Below are 25,947 nucleotides of genomic sequence, written 5' to 3' on the forward strand. Positions count from 1 at the left end.
TACATTGGAGCTAGGTATGGTGATGCACACCTGTAGTTCCAGCTACTTGGGAGACTGAGGTAAGACTATCACTTGAGTCCAGTAGTTCAAGACCAGCCTGGTTAATGCAGTGAGACCCCAATCTAAAAAAAAAGTCTATATATGTATGTATATATATATGCTTATATATATGTATATATATACATGTATTTACAGGTATACCACATAATGTTTTGAAATGTATAACGGGGTTAGAGATGCACAAGGCTCTGGGTTAGATCCCCAGCCTTGCTAAAAAAAAAAAAAGAAAAAGAAATATGTGTACATTATGAAATGGCTACATCAAGCTAATTAACATAAGCATTATCTTACATGCTTCTTTTGTATTGAGAACACTTCAAATAAAAAATTAGAGTACTTCAAATAAAAAACATGGTGGCACATGCTTGTTATCCCAGCGCTTGGGAGGCTAAGAAAGGAGGATCGCACAGGTTCGAAGCCAGCCTCAGCTACTTAGTGAGGCTCTCAGCAACTTAGTGAGACCCTGTTTCCAAATAAAGTATAAACCAGGTCTGGGAGTATAGCCCGGAGGTAGAAAAGCCCCTGGGTTCCACCCCCAGTACCACACACACACACACACAAAAAGTAACATATCACTGATTTGCATATCTTCCTTGCACAGAGGATTCAAGGATAACCTCTGTATTGTTTTATTTTAGTATGTGTATTATCAAAGCCAGTGCTAAAGAATCTTTTATCTCGCCTTTATTATTCCCAGGTGTTTGGGTTGTGTTCCTTTTGTGCTGGGTTTGAACCCAGGGCCTTGTACATGGTAACCATTGCCTTTATTTTTTCATATTTTTCTGGCTACAGAATCTTGAGCTGACTGTTCTTCTTTTCAGCATTTTTTTTTTTTTTTCAGAACTGGGGATTGAACTCAGGGGCATTTTACCTTTGAAGTACATACTCAGCCCTATTTTTATTCTTTATTCTTTGAAGCAGGATCTCACTAAGTTGTGGAGGGCCTCACTAAGTAGCTGAGGCTGGCCGTGAACCCATATACTCCTGTCTCAGCCTCCAAGTACTCAAGTTACAGTGCTCAGTACTGCTCCACCACAACTGGCTCTACTCAGCGTTTAAATAATGTCACTCCTTTGTCTTCTGGCCTGTATAGTTTCGGAAGAGAAGTCCTCTGTCATTCTTGTTTGTCCCTCTGTCTGGCTTTCCTCTGCATGCTAAGATTTTATCTTTATTACTAGTTTGTAGCAATTTAACTATGTGTGTTGGTGTATGTTTCTCATATTTATCATAATTGGGATTAACTTGGTGAATCTGAGTTAGGTTTTTTTTAACAACTACAAAAAAGTTCCAGCCATAATTTCTTCAGCATTTTTTCTCTCTCCACCTCTGCCTTCTTTTTCTTGAGACTGTGCTCACATGCATCTATTTAAAGTCCTCTGTGTTTCAGTTTTTAAGTTCCCCTGAATTTTAAGTCCTATCTTTAAAAAGTTCACTTTTTTTTTGTGTTGTGGTTTGGTGGTACTGGAAGTGGAACCCAGGGGCTTTTCTGCTTCCAGGCTGTACTCCCAGACCTATTTTATACTTTTTTATTTGGAAACAGGGTCTCACTAAATTGCTGAGAGCCTCACTAAGTAGCCGAGGCTGGCTTCGAACCTGAAGTCCTATCTCAGCCTCCCCAGCGCTGGGATTTCAAGCGTGCACCACCACGCCTGGCTTTTTTTTTTTTTTTTTTTTTGGCGTAGTCTGCTATAAATCTCAGGCAGTGAGTTTTTGCTTATACATATAATTCTTATTACATTTTAACACCAACTATAGAATTACTAATTTTTAACTAACAAATATATATTTATTATGAATAACATGATTTAAAATATTTATACATTGTGAAATGACTAAATTAAGTCAATTAGCATATGTATAACCTCACATATTTATCATTAAGTGGTAAAAACATTTGAAATTTACTCTTTTCTTTTTCATGGTACTAGGGATTGAACCCAGGGGCTTTCTACCTCTGGGCTACACCCCCAGCCCTTTTTGTTTTTATTTTTTTATTTTTTTGTTCGAACCTGCGCGATCCTCCTGTCTCTGCCTCCCAAGCGCGGGGATTACAAGCATGCACCACCACGCCCGGCTGTTTCGAATTTTTTTTAAAAAGGGTTGGGTGTGTAGCTTGGAGGCAGAACACCTCTGGATTCAATCCCCCAGTACCAAAAACAAAACATTAAAAAAATCAAACTATTATAAATACATAGATATATTTTAATGGGATTTCTAGAAATGAAAAGTACAGCAGATTGAGAATTTCGCTGGATGGCCTATAGTTAACAATGTACTATTGAAAATCAATGAAAAAAGGAAAATCAATGAAAAAAGGAAAAAAGGTCGAATACCTCCGAGCTATACACCCTGCCCTATTTTTTATTCTTTATTGTTTTGAAACCGGGTCTCACTGAGTTGCAGAGGGCCTCACTAAGTAGCTGAGGCTGTTTACGAACCGCGATCCTCTGCTCTCAGCCTCCCGAATGCTGGGATTACAAGCGTGCGCCACCACGCCTGGCTTCTTTTTGTTTTTAAATAGGGTCTTGCTAGGTTGCTGAGTCTCACTACTTGCTGAAGCGGTCCTTCAATCTATGATCCTCCTGACTTAGCCCCCAAGTATTGAGATTATAGGCATGTGCCCAACTCTTATTAATTTTTTTTTTTTTTTTCCTGGAACTGGAGACTGAACCCAGGGGCATCCTGCTCTGAGCTGCACCCTCAGCCCTCTTTATTTTTTGTTTGGAAACAGAGTCCTTCTAGGTTGTTCAGGCTGTCCTCTAACCTGTGGTCCTTGTCTCAGCCTTCCAGGTACTGGGATTACAGACATGCACCATCATGCCTGGCTTCATTGATTTTTTTTTTCTTTTCTTCTTTTTTTTCTTTTTTCTTGTGGTACTGGGGGTGGAACCCAGGGGCTTTTCTACCTGCAGGCTATACTCCCAGACCTTTTTTTTATATTTTATTTGGAAACAGGATCTTACTAAGTTGCTGAGAGCCTCACTAAGGGGAGGCTGGCTTTGAACCTGTGCGATCCTCCTGTCTCAGCCTCCCAAGCGCTGGGATTACAAGCCACCATGTCCAGCTTTTTTCATTGATTTTCAATAGTACATTGTTAACTATAGGCCATCCAGTGAAATTCTCAATCTGCTGTACTTTTCATTTCTAGAAATCCCATTAAAATATATCTATGTATTTATAATAGTTTGATTTTTTTAATGTTTTGTTTTTGGTACTGGGGGATTGAATCCAGAGGTGTTCTGCCTCCAAGCTACACACCCAACCCTTTAAAAAAAAAAATTCGAAACAGCCAGGCGTGGTGGCGCATGCTTGTAATCCCCGCGCTTGGGAGGCAGAGACAGGAGGATCGCGCAGGTTCAAAGCCAGCCGCAGGTTCAAAGCCAGCCGCGCGTGCTGGCTTAGGAGAGCCTGTTTCCAAATAAAAATGTACAAATAGGTCTGGGAGTGTAGCCCGGAGGTAGAAGGGCTTCCAGGAACCCCAGTACCACCACCAAAAAAAAAAAAAAAAAAATCGAAACAAAGTCTTACTGAGTTGTTGAAGTTCTCGCTAAGCTGGTCTTGGCTGAGGCTAGTCTTGAATCTGCAATTCTCTTGTCTCAGCCTTCCAAGTACAGGGGTAACGGGCGTAAGCCACCATGCCTGGGTGCTTTTCTTTTGTTTTACAGTGCTGGTGATAGAAGGCAGAGCCTTGCACATGCCAAGCCAGTACTCTACCACTGGGCTACCCCACCCTTACTAGCTATTTCAGTGTCCTTGTCTGGTAGTTCCACCATGTCTCTCATTTCTACATCAATTTCTATTGACTGATTTTAGACTTTTGGTTGAGTAATATCTTTCCGCTTCTTCTCATGGCTCGTAATTTGAATGTTGGACAATTGTGGGTGTTACTTTATTCATCTTTTAATGAATACTGGGCTTTATTTTGGCCTTCCAATTATTTGTGGACCAGTTTGACCCCTTCAAGACCTATTTTCTTATTTATAACTTCGCTAGGAAGGTCTGAGCAGCCTCTGCTGGAGGGGGTTTCTGAGCAGCGAGGTGTAACGCACTGGGGCTTCAGTGCGTACCCTGGGCGATCGTTCAGGATCCTGGCTGCTCAGACCTTGCACGTCTCCACCCTGCAGCAGCTCTGGGAGGTGTCCTGCTGTGTCTGCTCAGTCTGGTCCTCAGCAAACATGTCAAGGGGTCTACATGCAGATTTCTGGAGGACTTTTTCTGTGTAGTTCCCTCCTTTCCACAACTTTGCCCTCCAGTTCTCAGTTTCTCTCAAACTCTGTCAGTTCTGCGAGGCGGCTGGGCTATTCAGATTCTCTCCTTGTACCTGCCTTTCAAAAGATGCCTCCAGGCCCAAGTGTAGGGCTTCCTCTTGTTTTCCTTCACTCAGCGCTCAAACTCTTATGTAGCCTGTTGTCTGGTTTCTGAAAATTAGAACCTTCACTTATTTTGCTCAGCTTTCTAATTATTAAGTCTGGTCCTTGTTATTCTATTATGGCTGGAGGTTGAAGCCTGGGAGCTCTTTATAATTTCTTATTTTCCCAGGTCCCAACCCAGGCTGACTAAATCAAATTCTCTACAGCAGAAGTTGGAAAACTACAGCTAACAGACTAAATCCAGACCCTTATTTATTTTTGTACGTTGGCAAACTAGAATGGTTTTTGCATTTTAAACACACACACACACACACACACACACACACACACACACACACCCTGTCCCTCAAAGTCTAAAGTATTTACCATTGGTCCTTTATAGGAAATACCTGCTAATTCAACCTAGAATGGAGGCCTGAGAATTTGATGAAAAGTTCCAAACTGATCGTGCTGCAGACTTTGTGTGTGTGCGTGTGGTGCTGGGGATTGAACCCAGAGGCATTTTACCTCTTATCTATATCTCCCCCTCCCCCATCCGAATTTTATTTTTTATTTGGAAATAGGGTCTCACTAAGTTGCAGAGGGTCTAAGTTGCTGAAGCTGGCCACATACTTACAATCTTCCTTTCTCAGCCTATCAATACTGGGTTTAGAGGTATACGGCACCACGCCCACCTGTGCTGTACACACCTTAGTACCAGTTGGTAGACCAATAATTGGGATCCCTGAGTGTCATGTGGTAGAAAGAATGTGATCTTTGTAGTCAGAAAGATCTGAATTTTATTTCATGGTTGTGGATAAATGCTCTTAAATCTGTTTATTCAACTGTAAAATGAGAACAGTTGTGTAGGAATGAGGAGAGAGGATGGATATTCATATAAAGTATCTCTGTGTAGGGCAGTGCAGACCATCATAACAGGATATTTTTAAATTTATTTAACAAAAAGCATTCATTATCTAATTCTGTCCTTATTGGTTGAATACTTCCAGTGAAAGCCACAAAATGTACTAGCTAGTTCTACTAAAACATGTTAATGTCTGTATACCCCCTCCATCTGTTCCAAGTGTTCCCCATTAGCTTCAGGGTCCCTGATATATCTATTCCTTTCTTTCTCCAAAATAGTAACCTATTTAAATGAAGAACATTAATACATAGCCAGGCGTGGTGGTGCATGTTTGTAATCCCAATATTTGGGAGGCTGAGAGGAGGCTCATGGTTAGAGGCCAGCCTCAGCTACTTAGTGGGGCCCTTTGGAACTCAATGAGACCCTGTTTCAAAATAAAGAATAAAAAATAGGGCTGGGGGTGTAGCTTAGAGGTAGAATGCTCCTGGGTTCCATCCCCAGTACCAAAAAAACCCAAAAAACAAAAAACAAAAAAACAACCAACCAAACAAACAAAAAAATATTAATACAAACTCTGTCCATTTTTATCTCACGTTCTCTCTTGAGGTTAATCATTCTATTAGTACATTGGAACAAGTATTTTCTTCAAATGGTACTGCAATCTTTCAACATTAACTGTCTAATTATATCTTTAATTGATTTTTGGTGTGTGTGTGTGTGTGTTGCTGAGGATCAAACCTAGGGCCTTGTACATGCTAGGCAAGTGTACTGCCACTATTTTTTTTTTTTTTTTTTGGTACTGGAGGTAGAACTCAGGGGTGTTCTACCTCCAAGCCACACCCCCAGCTCTATTTCTTATTTTATTTATTTATTTATTTATTTATTTATTTATTTATTTATTTATTTATGGTGGTACTGGTGTTCCTGGAATCCCTTCTACCTCCGGGCTACACTCCCAGACGTATTTTTATATGTTTTTATTTGGAAACAGGGTCTCTTAAGCTGGCTTCGAACCTGCGCCATCCCGTCTCCACCTCCAAAGAGCGGGGATTACAAGCATGCACCACTATGCCCAGTTTATTTCTTCTTTATTTTTAAAACAGGGTCTCACTAAGTTGTGGAGTACTTCACTAAGCTGAGGTTGGCCATGAAACTGAGCTCCTCTTGTCTCAGTCTCCCAAGTGCTGGGATTACAAGTGTGTGCTACCACACCTGGCTGCTGCTGCTTTTTTTTTTTAATAGTACTGGAGGTTAAACTCAGGGCATTCTACCTTGGTACCAGACTCATTAGGTTGCTGAAGCTTGCTTCAAACCTGTGATCCTCTTGTTTTAATCTCCCAAGTACTGAGATTCCAGGCATGAGCCATCACGCCCAGGTAGCTGATACTTTTTTTTTTTTTTGGTGGTATGGGGGGGTGGGGGGGTGGAACCCAGAGGCTTTCTACCTCCGGGCTATACTCCCAGACTCATTTTTATATTTCATTTGGAAACAGGGTCTCACTAAGTTGCTGAGAGCCTCACTAAGTAGCTGAGGCTGGCTTCGAACCTGTGCGATCCTTCTGTCTCAGCCTCCCAAGCGCGGGAATTATAAGTGTGCGCCACCACGCCCAGCTAGCTGATACATTTTTAAAAAGCTTGTCCCCTTCATCTGCTTTCATACATAAATTGCCTCTATTAAGAAGAAAATTGATCCTCAATTTATCATGTTATAGTACCACTATCTTTCAAGTTTTCAGTGAACTTTGCCTTCCCTGACTATTCTATTTCCTCTGAAAATCCAAATCAAAAGCCCCCCACCCTTATTTTACTTCTCACTGAAAAATTCTTGACTTGGCTCTTGGGATATACTCTTTGGCTTTCTAATCCAGTATAAGCAGAGTAGTGTTTAATCCTTCTAATGCAGAGATTTGACAGGTTATGCCTGAAAAAGCCTTTAAGGCTACCTGCAGCCATGTTATTAGATTTAAGCCCTTGGCTTGCGGCTTGCGGCTTGCAGCAGTGTAGCTGCAGCTTTGCTGGCCTTTATCCCACCTCTTCTAAATTCTCCCTTTACGCCGACCACGATATACTTGCTATTCTTCAAACATTTCCAATGCTTTACTATCTCATTATTTTGATCCTGCTTTCAAAGTCTAGCTATCTTCCCAAGCCAATTTAAATGCCAACTTCCAGCTGGGCCACTGTGGCATGTAATTGTCGTCCTAGCTACTTTACTCAGGAGGCTGAGGCAGGAGGATTACTTAAGTCTAGGAATTCAAGACCAGCAGGGGCAACAGTGAGACCCTGCCACAAACCACCATTTCCCTCATGAAGCCACAAAGATGTGCCATCTTATACACATATGTGTGTGTGTGTGTGTGTGTGTGTGTGTGTATAACAAATTTGAGTGTGGGAATGGGCACTGTTAGGTGTGGCCACGAGGCCTTTCCAGAGGACTGAGAACAAGGATCAAAGAGAAACACCCCTGACTATTGTCCTGACGTGGCTTATGTGACTATCCCGTACCCATTTCCCTGTCCCTAGCCTATAAGGAGGTGGGCTTCTGACTCTCATGGGCTCTCTCCTCGGATATCTCCTTCTAGATTTTATTTCTAAATAAAGCCTCTCCCTTACTGTCAGGCCGTGCTTTCTTTGTCCCCATATCCCAACGGTGGGCACGTTTTCTAGGTCTATTCTTGGAAACACTACTAGCAAGATTGCTTATGGTAAAAGCCTCGAGGAAGTTCCACTCACATTGAAAGAAACGACGACTCTAAGGTGGGAAGACACAACCTTGTGGTTTCTCTGAATGCAGTGAGTATCCCGGGGGCTAACTCCTGCAGACCCAGTGTCTATGCAGTTATTACACGATGGCTCTTGTGCATAGGGAGTCTTGCTCTTGCACTTGAGCTGCTGTGTACACATGTGCTGAGAATTAATTCCTGGGTTGTTGTTATGAGCCTCCACAAGGCCTGCTCCTGATGAGAAACACTGCTGCTAGGTTGGAAAGCGGTTTGCTTTGGAGTCAACTTGTGCCAAATGTGACCTCTTCAGGTCTTGTGAATCCAAGTATCTGGTGATCTTAAAAGGCTATTCTGACAGTCATGAGAGGGATTTGCTTTGTAGCCCACAGCCAGTTGTTGTGGTTCCCCAACCGCTTCAAGATCCTTGAGATTAAAACTTTGTCTTTTCCTCTGTGGCACTGTTCTGTCATCCGGGTGAATTACTTGGGTAACCTGGGCGTAGTTTTCATTATTAATAATTCTTTGCTACCTCAAAAGGTTGCTGTGATGATTAAGATGTGAAAATGTTTCCTGAGTAGCAAAATATTATGGCTAAGTATTCATCTTCGTACCACTATACTAACATATAAACTCACATTTCTTTCTAATAGCATCCCTTGGATATGGCCCTAATGTGGAAGTTGAGGTAGAGAGAGCAGGAATATTAGGCCAGACAGAAGCCTTCTAAAAACCTCCCAATCTGCTGGCATGGTGGTGTACATTTGTAATCTTAGTACTCGGGAGGCTGAGACAGGAAGATCACACCTCAGCAACTTAGCAAGGTCCTTTGCAACTTAGTGGGACCCTGTTTAGAAATAAAGCCAGTCTAACAATGTGTAAAGACACTGGCTAAGCTGGGCGTGGTGTCGCACGCTTGTAATCCCCGCGCTTGGGAGGCAGAGACAGGAGGATTGCGCGGGTTCGAAGACAGCTACACGCACTGGCTTAGGAGACCCTGTTTCCAAATAAAAATGTAAAAATAGGTCTGGGAGTATAGCCCGGAGATAGAAGGGCTTCCAGGAACCCCAGTACCACCAAAAATTAAATGAATAAATAATAAATAAAGCCAGTCTAACAATGTGTAAAGACACTGGCCATTGGTGAAATGATAATGGCAGAATTGGGGTATCCACATATAGTTATGGTATGTTCAAGACAAATACAACTCTACACCCTCTACATTGAAAGCAAGGTTATCTTGTGCTCCCCCCTCCCTTTTCCAAAACAGGAGCAATTAGTATCTAGCAGTTAAAGGCTCTGAGAACACAAGGACCTCCCAGAAAGAGTGCTTGGGCAGATCTAAAGTGCTAACCTGGCTGCTGCAGCAGACAAACTATTTTGCCAGTAAGTCTTTTACAGATGGTCCCAAACTCAAGATGGTGTGAAAAGTGATACACATTTAGTAGAAACCATATTTAGAATTTTGATCTTTTTTTCCAAGCTACCAATATATGGCATGAGATGCTCCAGTGATCCTGGGCAGGGGCAGCAAGTCCCAGCTCCCAGCCAGCCATGGGGTCACCAGGGAAAATAGCATGCTGTTCTGTAGTTTAGGGATATTAAATCATTTGACCATAGGACATTTCAACTTATAATGGCTTCATCAGGCACAACCCCACTGTAAATCCAGAGCGTCTGTATGTCTGTATCAACAGCACACAACTCTTAGGGCTACAAATGAAATTGACTGAATGCTGGGGAAAAAAGGCAACAGCTTATTAGCTTCATATAAACCATAGCAAAATGTGTTCAAACACATAGAAACTTCAAATTATTTCTGTAGTGGCCTATTGGTTTTAAAACTAGTAATGCTTTACAAGACAACACAATATTCGGAGGCAAAAACAAACAAAAAACACCACTCAAGAGACAATGTAACTAAAGAAAACATTTATTTTTTCACTAAGACTTTATCTTGAGGACATAACTATAAAGGGTGTCACTAGCCCCCACCCCATCTTGAAGGGTTAGTACAGTGAATGTTATAAAGCAGGTATGAACAGTTCCAAGGACTGGAACCAACATTAACTGACAAGAACAACTGCAACCTAAGTCATCATAAAAATGTTTTAGAAAAAAGGAAGGAAGGAAGGAAAGAAAAGAAAAAAAAGGGGCAGTGGGGGATCAGATTGAAAAGATCCTCACATTTCATCTACTACATTCAATCTTGGCTAGAGTGTAACAAAATGGAAACAGGACTCTAGTACAAAACTTCTACTTCAGCACTGTACACAACCTGTGTTCCAAGCCCAGCTCAGCCCCAACCCCAACGCTTCCAACCCAATTATTTCCCAGCCTGTTGGGCCTGCCGACGAAGAAGCACGTAAATCTTCTCTTTGATCCAGTCTTTGTTGTAAGGCTGGTAAGTCTGGGTATCAGCTCGGTAACTAGGAAAAGAAAGTCAAAAGCAAAGAGTGGTCACTTACTATCACGGGCTTATAGCACCAACTACAACTGCCCAACAAGGGCATCATGTGAGGATTTCAATACATGGACTTAAAGTCAAGCTCAAAAAACACCTTACATAGCTGTTGAATTAACCAACATGAACTGCAGGTCACCTAGTATAATCTTACAGTGCAAAAGAAACCAAGGCCTAGAGCGCTAAAGTTAAATGCTCAATATGTTCCGTATCGACTTCGTAACAGAATCTCATCAGAAACCATGTGTTCTTTCTCCCACGTAGTTACTATTTTTAAAGTTCCTTTAGTGATTAAAAAGCAAAACCAAACACTAGTATAAACTTTAGATTTGCTAAATTTATTTCGAATCAACTAAAAATCTTTAAAAATATATCACTGCCACATAGATTTCCTCCTCATTTGTTCTTCCTTTTTTGCAATGCTGAGGATCAAACCCAGGACCCCTGTATGCCAGGCAAACCCTATCACTGAGATAGTGTGTATGTGTGTGTGTGTGCGTGCGCGCGCGTGTGCCTGATACTGGGGACTGAACACAGGGGCATTCTATGTCTGAGTTTTACTCCTAGCCCTTTTTACTTTTTGTTTTGAAACAGTTTTACTCCTAGCCCTGTTTTTGTTTTGTCTTGCCAGGTTAGTTCTAAGCCACAAACCCCCAGTTCCATTTTTATTCCATAAACTTGAGACCTCCGGTCTCAGTCTCCCAAGTACTGAGATTATAAGCATGTGTGACCACACCCAGCTGGATTCACTTTTCACACTTATAATCCCAGCATTCAGGAGGCTGAGACCGGAGGAGGATCATGGCTTGTGGACAGCCTCAGCTACTTAGTGAGGCCCTCTGCAACCTAGTGAGGTACTGTTTCAAAATAAAGAATAACAAATAGAGCAGGGGTGTACCTTGGAGGTCAAATGCCCCTGGGTTCCACCCCAAACCCACACAATATATATATGAAATAAATAATGCTATCAGGGCATGGTGGCACATGCCTGTAACCTCAGCACTTGGGAGGCTGAGACAGGAACACAGGTTGGAGCAACTTAGTGACACCCTGTTTTAAAATAGAATTATCAGAAGACACAGCAAGTCCCCAAATATCTTTTATAAGAAAAAGGTAAAGGTGAGAAGACTAGCACTACAAGTAATACTCCCATGAAACTGAAGGTTTTTCAGAACCCATAGCACACTTAATAGGCAATTAAGGCATCTTTACAAGAAGACATGAAAAACAAACTGCTTAGCTGACCTATAAACAAAAATCTAGCTGGTTAGATAATATTCTTTTGAGAGCCCCAATTACAGCTATCCTACCAAAAAAAAAAAAAAAAAAAAAAAAAAAAAAAAGCCACCAGAGCAAGTACACGTACAAAGCACGTATCACAGCTTTTCAAGGCTGCATGCACCATCTGGTGGGAATACCACAGAAACCCAAGAGTTCCAAGATGCAGCTTGCCTTTAGAGGCCCTTTCAGCATAAAAAGACCTTAGAGATACCTTGGAAAAGCAAAGCATCATATTTACCAATTGCTGACTCAGAGTAGCGAGAAGTCTCATGTATTCAAAAGATACTTATTAAGATGTCACCAAGTACTACTTATTGTAGTTTTGGTTTAAGTGTTTACCTGTATTAACTCACGTCATCTTTATACAACCCTGTACAATCAATTATTCCCTTTCTTAAAAGTGAGGAAATCAAGGCTCAAAGAAGTGAAGCAACTTTATAGCTAAGTAGTAAACACTTTTGATGCTGTTGACCACTGAGAAAGAAATCTAAATGCCAATTTTTGGCAAGGAAAACATACTCCAAAGTAGAAATGTTTATATAGTCTTCCTTTGAATAAAGTCAGAACTGGTTTACTTAAAACGCACAAGCTTAGCCAGATGTGGTGGCACATGCTTGTAATCTCAGTACTTAAATAAAAAATAAAATAGGCTGGGGGTATAGCTCAGAGGTAGAATGTTCCTCCCTGAGTTCAATTTCCAGTGTCACAAAATAAGTTAAATGAAAGAGGGATGGGGTAGAATGCCCCTGGGCTCAATAAATCCCCAGTACCACGACCACGACCACGACCACGACCACCACCACGACCACCACCACGACCACGACCACGACCACCACCACCACCACCACCACGACGACCACCACCACCACCACGACGACCACCACCACCACCACCACCACCACCACCACCACCACCACCACCACCACCACCAAAAAGGCTGGAGATGTTTAAGCACTTGCCTCGTATTCAATCCCCATTATGGGACTGCGGTTAAGAAAAAGGGTCTGGAGGATGTAGCTCGGTGGAAGAATACCGTGAACAAAAAGGGAGAAAGCTATGCTGCAATGGAAAGTACCATAGCAGCAGGCGACCTCTTTGGAAACACCACATTTCTCTGGAATATTCAAACATCAAATGGGACATAGAATCATGTGGGGAAATGGCTATATATCCTAAAGTATTTTTTGTGTATGTATGGTACTGGGAATTGAACCCAGAAGCATTCTACCACTGAGCTGCACCCCTAGCTCCTTTTTTTCTCGTGTGAGTGTGTGTGTGTGTGTGTGTGTGTGTGTGTGTGTTTGAAAAAGGTTCTCCCTATGTTGCTAAGAGTCTAAGTTGTTGAGGCTGGTCTTGAATCTGTGATCCTCCTGTCTCAGCCTCCCAAATATGGAGATTACAGGCTTGTGTCACCAGAAGAACACAAATTTAAGCTATAATTTATAGCTTTTCAAACTGACAAAAACTAGATTACCATCAATTTCTTGGGTATCTGAACTATTTTAGCTGCAAACTTAGCATGCTAGATGTGGTTTATATTTGTGTGTGTATCACACACACACACACACACAAGGTCTTCCTACCTCTGAGTTACACCCCCCAGCCCTATTTTTTATTTTGAAACAGGGTCTCATTAAGTCACAGAGGGCCTCACTAAGTTGCTGAGGCCGGCTGTGAATCTGCAATCCTCCTGCCTCAGCCTCTTAAGTACTGGGATTATAGGCGTGCAACACTTCACCTGGCTCTGGTTTACACTTAATAGCACAAGTTATCAAAGTGATGGTCTACCTGTGTGTGCGTGTGTGTATGTGTGTGGTATTGAGGGTCGAACTCTGGGCATATCACCTCTGAGCTACACCCCAGTCCTTTTTATCTTTAATTTAGAAACAAGGTTCCCCCAGGTTGTTGTTAAGGCTGGATAAATTGCTGAGGATGTTTTTTTGTTTGTTTTTGCGTACTGGGGATTGAACTCAGGGGCATTCTATCTCCATTATTCTTTATTTTTTTGCGGGTTTGGGGATGGAACTCAACCTCCGAGCTATACCCCCTACCCTATTTTTTTTTTATTCTGAAACTGGGTCTCACTGAGTTCCAGAAGGCCTCACTAAGTAGCTGAGGCTGTCCGTGAACCGCGATCCTCAGGTCTCAGCCTCCCGAATGCTGGGATTACAAGCATGTGCCACCACACCTGACCCTATTGTATATTTCTTTCTTTCTTTCTTTCTTTCTTTTTTTTTGGTGGTACTGGGGTTCCTGGAAGCCCTTCTACCTCCGGGCTACACTCCCAGACCTATTTTTACATTTTTACTTGGAAACAGGGTCTCCTAAGCCAGCGCGTGCGGCTGGCTTTGAACCTGCGCGATCCTCCTGTCTCTGCCTCCCAAGCGCGGGGATTACAAGCGTGCAAGCGTGCGCCACCACGCCCAGCATTACCCTATTGTATATTTCATACTGCTGTGCTAAGCAATCATTTGATCCTCATAAACAGTTTTGTGAGGCAGATTTTATCTAAATTTTACAAATGTGCAACTGAGGTTTAGGAGTATGAGCTAACTTGCCCAAGGAAGCTAACACACATTAGGAGCCAGGATCCAATCCCAGCTATGTTTAATTCAGCTAATTCTTAACTAAAGCCTCCCAGGTGAGAAAACCAAGATTCCTGGCTTCAGGCTGCTTCACATGCATTGGGACGAGCACTATAGATCTGCACAGCGTAGAGATAGAATGCCCCTGGGTTCAATCCCTAGTACCACTCCTGCCCCTCGAAAAAGGCTATAAACAAAACACAAGAGGCACAGAAAACCAAACTTAAAAATCCCAAGGAAATGCTTGTTTTCACCAAGAACCTCTGGGGAGACAGCAGGTGAGGCCAGGCTGCAGGCTGGGCCGGAGCAGTGATGGAGGAAGTGCCTGTGAACAGGACCTGCCTGCTTTCAACACTGCTGCTTCCAGCCTGGCACAATGACTGGACAGTACTCAAACACCTGGGTACTGAATGTCATCCTGAGGTGTATCCCATTTCTCTGTGAGATGGCTATATTTGTATTTACACTCAGTTTCCCATTCACACATGGTGAGAAGATCTAGTCAGTCCATGACACTCATGATCCTTAGTATCAATGGCTAAACAAAACAAAACAAAAAAAAAACCCCATCCCAATAAACTAAAATATACATATTTGCACAAACCCCATTCCAATAAACTAAAATATACATATTTGCACAGACGAGGATTAAAACTGAATTTCAATCCTATATAGTTTTAAGTTTTGTGGTACTAAAAATTGAACGCAGGGCATTCCACCTTCGAGCTACACTCCCAGCACCTTTTTATTTTGAAACAGGATCTCACTAGGTTGTTGAGAGTCTCGCTACATTGCTGAGGCTGCCCTCAAACTTGTGATCCTCCTGTTTCAGCCTCTCAAGTAATGTAATTACAGGCATGTGGCACCATGTCTGGCTATATTTAAATTTTTAAAAAAAGTCATGAAAAGAGAATGGTCTTAGTTTTAATTGAAAACCAACTACTCAAGACGAAAACTATGGTTAGGGGAAGACTATTACTATATCAATTAACAAAAGTTTAAGACATTCCTTGGCTTTATGTTGTTAATTTATTATCTATACATTAGTGAAATATATTAATTTGTGTACAGTATACAGTACACAAAATGGAAAGATCAGTGTCAGACCGGTAGTAAACTCGCAATATCATAAACACCTCAAACAGATAAACAACAGAAAAAATGTGTGTTACAAACATGATGGCTAATACTTACACAAGGCAGCTGAGGTCGGCCAGATCGTCAATAAAATCAAACAACTGGCTGATATCATATGTGATAGAGGGGCTGTTGGGATTCATTCTTTTCAGATGTTCTTCATACATTTTACAAACACCTGAGAGACCAAAACAAAACAAAACACAAGAAGTCACAATAGGATACACTTCTATATATGTGCTTATGTTTATTTTAGTAAAATTAAGGTGAGAAAAGAATATAGATTGGTCATTTTTAACTACTGCCACTAGCAAAAAAAATTTTTTTTCTTGCAGTACCAGGAATGGAACCCAGGGGCATTCTACCTCCAAGCTACACCCTCAGCCTTTTTTTTTATTCTTTATTTGAAACAGGGTCTCACTAAGTAGCTGAGACTGTCCGTGAACTGCAATCCTTCCGTCTTAGCCTCCCAAATGGTGGGATTACAAGTGTGCACCACCACGACTGGCAACCCTTCTACCTCAGGGCTACACTCCCAGACCTATTTTATACTTTTTAAATTTGGAAACAGGGTCTCCTAAGCCAGCATGTCTGGCTTCCAACCTGCGCAATCCTCTAGTCTCTGCCTCCCAAGCGTGGGGATTACAAGCGTGTGCCACCACGCCTGGCACTTTTTAAAAAATAAATTCACTAAGCCAGGCATGATGGCTCAAAGGTTTGAGGCCAGCCTTATATATTTATTGAGGCCCTCTGCAAATTAGACCTTGTTTCAAAATAAAGAATGAAAAATAGGGCTGGGGGTGTAGCTTGAGGGTAGAATCCCACTGGGTTCAATCCCCAGTACTGCAAAAATAAACAAATATATAAACTCGTGAGAACATTTGTAGCTATTCTGTCTTTAACAAAATAATTAGCTAATGGGATTTTAAAGACTTGTCAACTATGTTTCAAAAAGTGGTAATACTAGTTTGCACTCCCACCAACAGTGCAAAAGGGTTCCTATTTCCCCACATCCTTGCCAGCATTTGTTATTTGACTTCTTTATGCTTGCCACTCTGATTGGGGTTAGATGGAATCTCAGTGTAGTTTTGATTTTCGTCTCCCTGATGGCTAATGATGTTGAACATGAACTAATGATGTTGAACATTTTTTCATGTATCTATTAGCCATTTGTATCTCTTCTTTTGTGAAGTATCTGTCTAATTCAGTTGCCCATTTCTTAACTGGATTATTTGTTTTGTTAGTGTAGAGTCTTTTGAGCCCTTTGTATATTCTGGATATCAGCCCTCTATTAGAGTGGTAGTTGGTAAAGATCTTCTCCCATTCTGTAGGCCTCAGTGTGGAGATTCCTTAGAAAACTGGGAACAGATCTACCATATGCTCCAGCTATACCACTCCTGAGTATCTTTCCAAAGGGGTTGAAATCAGAGAACTACAGTAACATATGCATACCCGTGTTCATAGCAACACAGTTTGCAAAAGCTATAAAATATGGAACCAACCTAGGTCTCCATCAATAGATGAATGGATTGCAAAATTATGGGAAATACACACAATGGAATTCTATTCAGCTATAAAGAACAAAATCATGTCATTCACAAGAAGATGGAAATACCTGGAGAACATTATGTTAGGTGAGATTAGCCAAGCACAGGAAGAGAAGGAACATGTTTTCTCTAATATACTCAAGCTAAGGGAGTATTAGGGATACTAGAGAGACTCCATATAATGTAGTCAGAAACCTCAGCAAAGCCAGAAAGGACGGGTAGAGGAGGAGGAAGATGCATGGAATGTATAGATCATTTGGGGGAGTATTACCTTTGGCGTGTACTTGGTATCAAACTGCTAGGCACACACTCTACCACTGAGCTATATCCCCAGAGAACACCAATTTTAATTTTTATCCAGTAAGGCACTCCTCTCTCATTCTCATAAAGGAAATATAACTTTTTATTCCATTCCTATAAAGTACTTTTAGGACTATTACGAATGAACAAAGTGACATAAATGTAATCTGGGAAAAACTTTCTATATAGAACACATAGGCCCTCAATGCACCTCTAAATTAATTTTCTAAAAGCATATTCAACCACAAAACTATCAAGCAACCAGGGTTTTTTTTTATTGTTACTGGTAAATTACACTGATCACATATCATTCATAAGGTACTGAATGGAAAGAATACAAAACCCAGGAAAATTCACTGCTCCTCTTAAAAAGGTACTGATTCAGTTTCTATCATACTTAATACTGAAAGACTGGATGCTTTTCTGTTAAGATTAGGAAGAAAACTGGAATAACTACTCTGGCCACTTCTGTTCAACATTGTAAGTTCTAGCCAAGGTGATTAGGTAAGAAAAAGAGGTCAACAGGCATTTAAATAAGGGAAGAGCGGGGCGTGGTGGCGCAGGCTTGCAATCCCCGGCTTGGGAGGCGGAGACAGGAGGATCGCGCAGGTTCAAAGCCAGCCGTAGGTGCGCTGGCTTAAGAGACCCTGTTTCAAAAAAAAAAAAAAAAAAAAAAAAAAAAAAAAAGGTCTGGGAGTATAGCCCAGAGGCAGAAGGATTTCCAGGAACCCCAGTACTACCAATAAATAAATAAATAAATAAATAAATAAAGGAAGAAATACCAATGTCTGTAATATGATCTTGTAGACAAAAAAATCCTAAGATCATTTACACACAAAAAACTATTAGAATAATTGAGTACAACAAAGATGCAGAATATAATGCATGAAAATCAATTTTATTTCTATATCCTAATCTGAAAATGAAATTAAGAAAATACCATTTTCAACAGAATAAAAATAATAAAGCTCTTAGGAATGAATTTAACAAAAGAAGCACAAGACTTGTATAATGAAAACTATAAAATGTCTTTGAAAGACCTAAATAAATGGAAAGACAGCCAGTGTTCATGGATTAGAAGACAACATTAAGATGGCAACACTCCGCCGGGCCTGGTGACGCACGCTTGTAATCCCAGCATTTGGGAACCTGAGACTGGAGGATCACAGTTTGCAGACAACCTCAGCTCTTAGGCCCTTCACAACTCAGTGAGACCCTGTTTCAAAATAAATAAAAAATTGGGCAGGGGGTGTAGCTCGGAGGTCAAATGCCTCTGGGTTCCATCCCCAGACCCGCAAAAAAAAAGATGGCAATACTCAAATGGGTGCCCAAAATATAGAAGAACCCCTAAAATCCAACAGAAACAAACTCAATAAAAAAGTGGACAGAAGGTCTCAACAGCCAGGTATTATGGTGGCCCATGCTTATAATCCCAGTACTTGGGAGGCTGAGACATTAGGTTGCTAGACCCTGTTTCCAAATGAATAAAATCGGGCTGTGGGTTGAGCTCAGAGGTAGAATGCCTCTGGGTTCAATCCCCAGTGCCCCCCCCCACACACACACAAGTTCCACAAACATCACACGTCACTGGCAAATTACGCAGTGATGAGATACCACAGCACACCTATTAAAACGGCTCAAATCTGAAACAACTCAATGGACTGGAGCAAAAGGAGCCCTCATTCACTTCTAATGGGGACATGAAATGATAACAGCCACTTGGAACACAGGTTTGAGGCCAGTCTTGACAACTGAGATCCTGTTTCAATGAAAGACAAACATAAAACTGGGCTGGGGATGTACTGCGGGTTCTATCCCCAATACCAGCAAAAAACTCCCCAAAACCAAAACAACAAAAACACTGTACATAAATGTTTACTAATAAAGTTGTTTTATTAATAATTGACAAAAATGTGGCATGGGAGATGAGGGGCTAAATGAGTGATGTGTGCATGTATGCCTCTACCATCTTGTACCCTATTAAGATGTATGACTACAATGCACCAATTAAAAAAATATTACCAAAAGGGAAGTAATATGGATACCAAAACTGTGGTACATTCATACAATGAAATATTAATTCAGTGATAAAAGGAAATGAACAATAAAACCATGGGAGAACCTTGAGCTTATTTCTGGGTTAAAGAAGCCAATCACAAAATGCCACATTCTAGCTCAGTGGTAGAATGCTTGTCTAGCATGCATCATGAGACCCTGGGTTCAATCTCAGCATAACCAAAAAAGAATAAGAAAAATGCTAACTTCTATACAATTCCAACATGACATTCTTGAAATCACAAAACTAGAGACAGCAATAAGATCAGTGGTTCTATTCCTAGCAACCCCCCCCACCCCCCCACACACAAAGGTGTAGGTTGCTGCCAGGCACTTTTGTGCACACCCGCAAGTTCAGTATTTGGGAAGCTTAGATTCTCAGCACCTTAGAGAGATCCTATTTCAAAATAAAATAAAATTTAAAAAGGACTGGGATGTAGCTAAAAGGTAGAACACCCTTTGGGTTCAACCTCCAGTACCAAAAGGTAGGGAGTGTTTAGAGAGGAAAAGCTCTGCATTTTAGCGGGACACTACACACACACACACACACACACACACACACACACACACACACACACAGAGTGCGCGAGCGAGCGCGCGCGTGCCTGCACAAGACTGGGGATGGAACCCAGGGGCATTCTACCTCTGAGCTACACCCCAGCCCTATTTTTTATTCTTTATTTTGAAACAAGGCCTCACTAAGTTGCAGAGGGCCTAAGTAGGAGCTGAGGCTGGCTGAGAACCTGCAATCCTTCTGCCTCAGCCTCCCAAATGCTGGGATTACAAGTGTGTGCCATCATGCCCGGTTTATAAAGGAGTATTTTAACCACTACAAGAATAAAAAACAGACTAAGAAAATTACCATTTGGCAACCACTATGTGAGAACTAATTTAATCATTCTGCTTTAACTTTTTAGACTTGTGGGTTGCCAGGGGTTTAGAGGGTGGTGTAGGAGGAAATGAACACGTGTAACGGGATTTCCAGGGCAGGCAAACTATTCTGTATGGTGCTGTAATGACGGATCCATGATCTCATGAACTTGACAAAATCCACTGAACTGCTCAATACAAAAAATGAATCCTAATGCAAACTATGGACTTTAGTTAATAATGTATTAATATTGGTTCATCACTGTAGCAAATGTACACACTACTGCAAGATGCTAGTAACAGAGGAAACTGTAGAGGTAGGGAGAGGGAGTTATATGGAACTCCTACTTTCTGTTCAATTTTTCTATAAACTGAAGCCTATTTTAACTTCAAAAAGGTTTTACTAGCCGGGCGTGGTGGCGCACGCTTGTAATCCCCGCCCTTGGGAGGCGGAGACAGGAAGCAGGTTCGAAGCCAACTGTGCTGGCTTAAGAGACCCTGTTTCCAAATAAAAATATAAAAAAATAGGTCTGGGAGCATAGCCCGGAGGTAGAAGGGTTTCCAGAACACCCCCCCCCCCCAAAAAAAAACCAAAAAACAAAAAAGGTTTTACTAAAACCAGCAGAGGTTAATTAAGTACTGCAGAATCAAAGACCAAATAGGACAATACAGGTTAAGAAAACACGCAAAAGTGGTTAAAAAGAGATCACGAAAAAGTCCCTGCTCTTCTTTAAAACCAGAGCAATGCCGGGCATGGTGGCACACACTTGTAATCCCAGCATTTGGGAGACCGAGAGCAATGAGACCCTGTTTCCAAATAAAAAAATTAAAAGGTCTGGTGGTGTAGCCCAGAGGTAGAATGCCCCTGGGTTCAATCCCCAGTAGCAAATAAATCAATAAATAAAATCAATAAATAAGTAGATCGAGAGTAGAATTTGGTGGCAGCCCAGAAGAAATAGCATCAGTTACCTAGATGCCATCTCTGATTACAAATTTGCTTTTTTTCCTTACAAGCATACTCACCGGTTTTGCAGATTAAGTATAACCCAGTTAATCTTAAATAATCAACAGTTCTAAGCTGGGCATGGTGGCACACCCTTGTAATCCCTGCCCTTGGGAGGCTGAGACAGGAGGATCACACAGGTTCAAAGTCAGCTTCAGCTACTTATGTGAGGCTCTCAGCAACCTAGTGAGACCCTGTTTCCAAATAAAGTATAAAACAGGTCTGGGAGTGTCGCCCAGAAGTAGAATGCCCCTGGGTTCCACACCCGGTACTACAAAATACAAAAAGTTCCAAGGATAGGCTCAGCAGCAAAAATAAAGTGACCACACAATCATTAGAAGAAGAAAATAAAGAACAAACAATCTGCTAGAAAGGATGTGGGGATACATACAACTAACTTGATGTAATGATCAAACATAAGGATAGATCTGAGTGGGGCGTGGTGGCGCACGCTTGTAATCCCAGCATCTGGGAGGCTGAGACCAGAGGATTGCGGTTCGCGGACAGCCTCAGCTACTTAGGCCCTCCGCAACTTAGTGAGACCCTGTTTCAAAATAAAGAATAATAAAAAAAAAAAAATAGGGCTGGGATCTAGCTCAGAGGTAGAATGCCCCTGGGTTCCATCCCCAGACCCACACAAAAAAAAAAAACAAACAAAAAACCCCTCCCAAAAAATCCGATTTGTGAATATTCAATCCATGTGCCCTAATGGTTTACTAAGTAAAGAAACATTAAGAAATAATAGCATTAAGAAGACATCCCTTCAGGGTGATGTCAGCTTGTCAAATGCACAGTAGATTATGCTGATTTGGTTCCATTAGCCTTTATTCTCTAGGCTAATTTTTATTTTCTCACACATTCTGATGGGCTGTACCCAAATCTAAACAGTCTTGAATGTTTGTTTAGTAGGCAGACTACTAGATTTAGAAGCCATCCCCAGAACATGACTTAAGGGCTCTTCGATGCTAGAGTTTAGCCAGAATATACAATGAACATCTGCAAAATATTTACATAACATAATAACAACAGAATATTTACAAAACACCCAAAGAACTTTTGAACATTATTGATTATGTATGTAAGGATCACTTAAAAGTCAATGTTTACAGCAAAAAACATATGCTTAAATGTATGAAATATTTAACAAGTAGTCCACCTTACATATCTACTTCCTCACTCAAATTAACAGTTCAAAAAATCTAGAGGGAAAAAACAAACTCAATGTCTAAATGAGACATGTTTTAATAGTGAATGTCAGGGAAAACAAAAAACCTCCAATGATTCTACCCTTTGGCTAGTATTAATCTCACCTTCCATGCATTCATTCACAGATTCATAGTCAGCGTAAGTTCTGCCTTCCGGCCTCTTGGTAGGCTGTACCAGCAAAATGGTGTGAGACTGGAGGGAAATAAAGCAATTTCAATATAAGTTTCTAACTTGTATTTAAGAAATCCACAATATGATATGAAATCCCCATCTGTGACACATTACTGATTGTTAGTTATTAAAATGCCATGAATTAGCCAGGTGTGGTGACACATGCTTGTAATCCCTGCACTTGGGAGGCGGAGACCAGAGGATTGCGCAGGTTCGAAGGCAGGCTTGCTGGCTTAAGAGACCCTGTTTCCAAGTAAAATATAATAGGTCTGGGAGTATAGTCTGGAGGTAGAAGGGTTCCATCCCTAGTACCACCAAAAACAAACAAACAAACAAAAAACCAAAAAACCTCAACCCCACCCCCCAAAAAAAAACCCCACCATGAATTAGCTGGGCGTGGTGGCGCACGCTTGTAATCCCAGAGTTTGGGAGGCTGAGACAGGAGGATCGCACAGGTTCGAAGCCAGCCTCAGCTACTGAGTGAGGCTCTCAGCAACTTAGTGAGACCCTGTTTCCAAATAAAATATAAAAGAGGTCTGGGAGTATAGCCTGGAAGTAGAAAGCCCCTGGGTTCCACCCCCAGTACCACACACACAAAAATTAGGTCGGTCTTCCAAAATATGCATGCATTTGCCCCAGTGTGCTATCAGCAGCTGAGGATGCTGCTCAGTGGTAGAGCTTGCCTAGTGTATAAGTGAGGCCCCTAGTGTATAAGATAAGCGAGGCCCTGGTTCAAAGCCAGCCTTAGAAACTTTGTGAGGCTCTCCACAACTTAGTGAAACCCTGCTTCAAAAATAAAAATAAAATAGGGCAGGGAATGTAGCCTGGAGGTAGAATGCCTCTGGATTTAATTCCCAGCACCCCTCCACACCTTAAAAAAAAAAAAAAAAAAAAAGCAGTTTCAACATGTCATTTGTTAAAAAAATGACATTATAGAAACCATGCTAGCACCCTTGCAACAGGGTTTGACTATACAATAACTATAACATTTAAGACTTAATTCATTCTGCTCTTTTTCTAAAATTAAAAAGCCAGTTTAGTTACTTTTGTCTTTGGTTTTACTAGTCCTATCAGTTGTCTTTCTGGACAAATTTGGTCCTTGCTTTTCTTATAGATCCTTTCTCAGGAGGAATGGGGGGGGGGAAGTATATATTTTTTCTATTTATTGCAATAGGATAAAAAGACTGTAAAACCCATGTCAGAAAAAAGTTATGAAAAATTTCTGGGTATAGCCCGGAAGTAGAAAGCCCTGGATTCCATCCTCAGCAGCCACCACCACCACCAAAAAAAAACAAAAACAAAAACAAAAAAAACACAAACACAACCCCTTATTCTGATTACCAAGCAGCAGTGATTCAATCTGGCTTTGAAAAGTAAAGTCCCACAAGCATGAACCCTACCTAAAAATCATTCTTACTGCAGAAATATAAAACATACACTTTGCTCATTAGTTTCAGATGCTCCTCCAAAATTAAAAATAAAAAAACCCTTGATGCTATCAATGACATTTGTCTAATGAGAATAGACCACTGATATTACTGCAATAACCCATTCCAATAAGAATAAACTATTGATACCATTGCTGTCACTTTCTCAGAATTCAATATAAATATTTTAATATAATACCTAGTAGTGACAGAAAGGCAAAGAAGTAAACTCAGAAGTAGAGTGAGTTGGCCAAGCCCACACTGCTACTCAAGGCAAAATAGGAACTGAGGTCTGGCCTTCTATTCCCGGTTCTTAGATTATGCTGAGCCAAACACTGAAATATCTCAACTCAGAAAAGTACAACATAAAAAAGCTCCTCGTGAGCAATGAGTGCAGCAACCAGAGAAGGTGAAATAACCCTGATTCCTAGTAATCCCTGTGAGAATTTCCCATTTGCTGCTCTAAATAAAAAGCAACAACCCATCCACTCCACTACCACCCAGGTCAGTTTCTAAAGGGCCTGGATGCCAAGCTAGTTGACCCTATCTTTGCAGACGGTAGCCCAAAGAGAATAAAAATAAAGGTAAAACCGAGATTGAGGGCTAATGGAAACGCCAAATGAAGCACCAGGGGGTTTTAGAAAAAAATACTTTTTAAAGGCCGAGCGAAGGAAAACGAAAGGAAACGGCCGAGAAGCGCGCTACAAAGCAAACTAAGACCTCGCCTGGACCACATGGGAGGAACAGTAGAGCGACGATACTGTCAGTTTCAGGAATAAAGGTTTGTCAAACCCCCCAGCCATTGTTCCTACAGTAGGCTTGGGCGCTGGAGGGAAAGGGCACCGAGCCTGCACCTCCCTCCAACTAGCACTTAGGAGAGAGCCCAGCGCGCACGCCTCGCTCCGGCCAGCAGGCGGGCGCGCCGCCCTAAGCGCGGACCCGGTCGGGGCCTACAGCCAGGCCCGACGTTTCCGCGGCGGGAAGAGGAAGGGCAGCCCCACGAGCCGGGGGCAGCTCGCTGGGAAAGGATGGCTGGGGGCCGGAAGATGTACGGGGCAAGGGCCGCCCGGGAAGCTGGGGCTCAGGTAGCCGCCGAGGCCTTTCTCACCATCGCGCCAAACTCTTCTTGCTGCTGCCTCTGCCAACACCGCCGCCGTACACGAGCTCAGCCGCAACGCCGCCAACAGCCAATCCCCGCGAGAGGAGCCGCCGGAAGTCGTCGGAAGCGCGACGCCTAAGAGCCCGCCGGACCATAGAGGTGCGCACACTTCCGGTGGCTAGAGCGGATGCGGACGCTATTTCAGCCATCTTTGCTAAGGGCGCCGAACTACGTAAGGGAAAGCTTAGGCGCTTGGGAAAGAATCGTTTCTTTCATGACGCTGTCTTCCGTACTCTAGTCTTTAGATAAACGGCTAAAGTGTGCCTGAAAGTTTAGACGGTTTCGCCAGTCATCTTTCACTAGCCCAACTGAAAAATGGCGGCAACACAAGTACCCCGGGCTGTAAGTCGGTTGTAACCCGGAAGTGCCCTTCTAAGGAGGGGGCGGTGAGACAATCCGGAAGTGGGTGTAATGAAGAGGTGCCACTTGGCGGCCATGGCAGCTGTAGTATCTGTGACTCCGGGTCAAGGCCCGGCGGAGCGGAGTACCATGGGCAACGTCGGGTATAGGGCAGAGACAACTTGGTATCAGCTTTGCTGCTGAATCCCGAGGCCCCATCGTCAGAGGCCTGAAAGACACCTTTCCCCGTGCAAGACTCGGGGCGCAGTCTGTGGGTTGGTGGGCTGGTCCCAGCCTTGGGGGGCGGATCGCCGGCGGGGTCACTGCAGGGAAACCCGGCGCCGAGGGAACGCGCCGGTTCGGTTGGATTGTCCTCCTTTTCCTGCTGCTACCTGGGACGTTGTGCCAC

General features: G+C 42.2%; 1 protein-coding gene across 1 annotated transcript; it reads right to left on the reverse strand.

Annotated features, from left to right (window-relative positions):
* Positions 1 to 10,301: 10,301 nt before the first annotated feature.
* On the reverse strand, positions 10,302 to 25,229 carry ERH (ERH mRNA splicing and mitosis factor). Its single transcript, XM_080707358.1, has 4 exons — positions 25,149 to 25,229; positions 22,547 to 22,634; positions 15,519 to 15,639; positions 10,302 to 10,423 (listed from the first exon to the last, which is right to left on the reverse strand). The coding sequence occupies exons 1-4, from the start codon at positions 25,149 to 25,151 to the stop codon at positions 10,321 to 10,323; spliced, it is 315 nt and encodes a 104-aa protein (XP_080563484.1). The 5' UTR covers positions 25,152 to 25,229; the 3' UTR covers positions 10,302 to 10,320.
* Between the last annotated feature and the right edge of the window lie 718 nt (positions 25,230 to 25,947).

Source organism: Muscardinus avellanarius, assembly GCF_963383645.1.
Source record: "Muscardinus avellanarius genome assembly, chromosome: 12".
NCBI lineage: Eukaryota > Metazoa > Chordata > Mammalia > Rodentia > Gliridae > Muscardinus > Muscardinus avellanarius.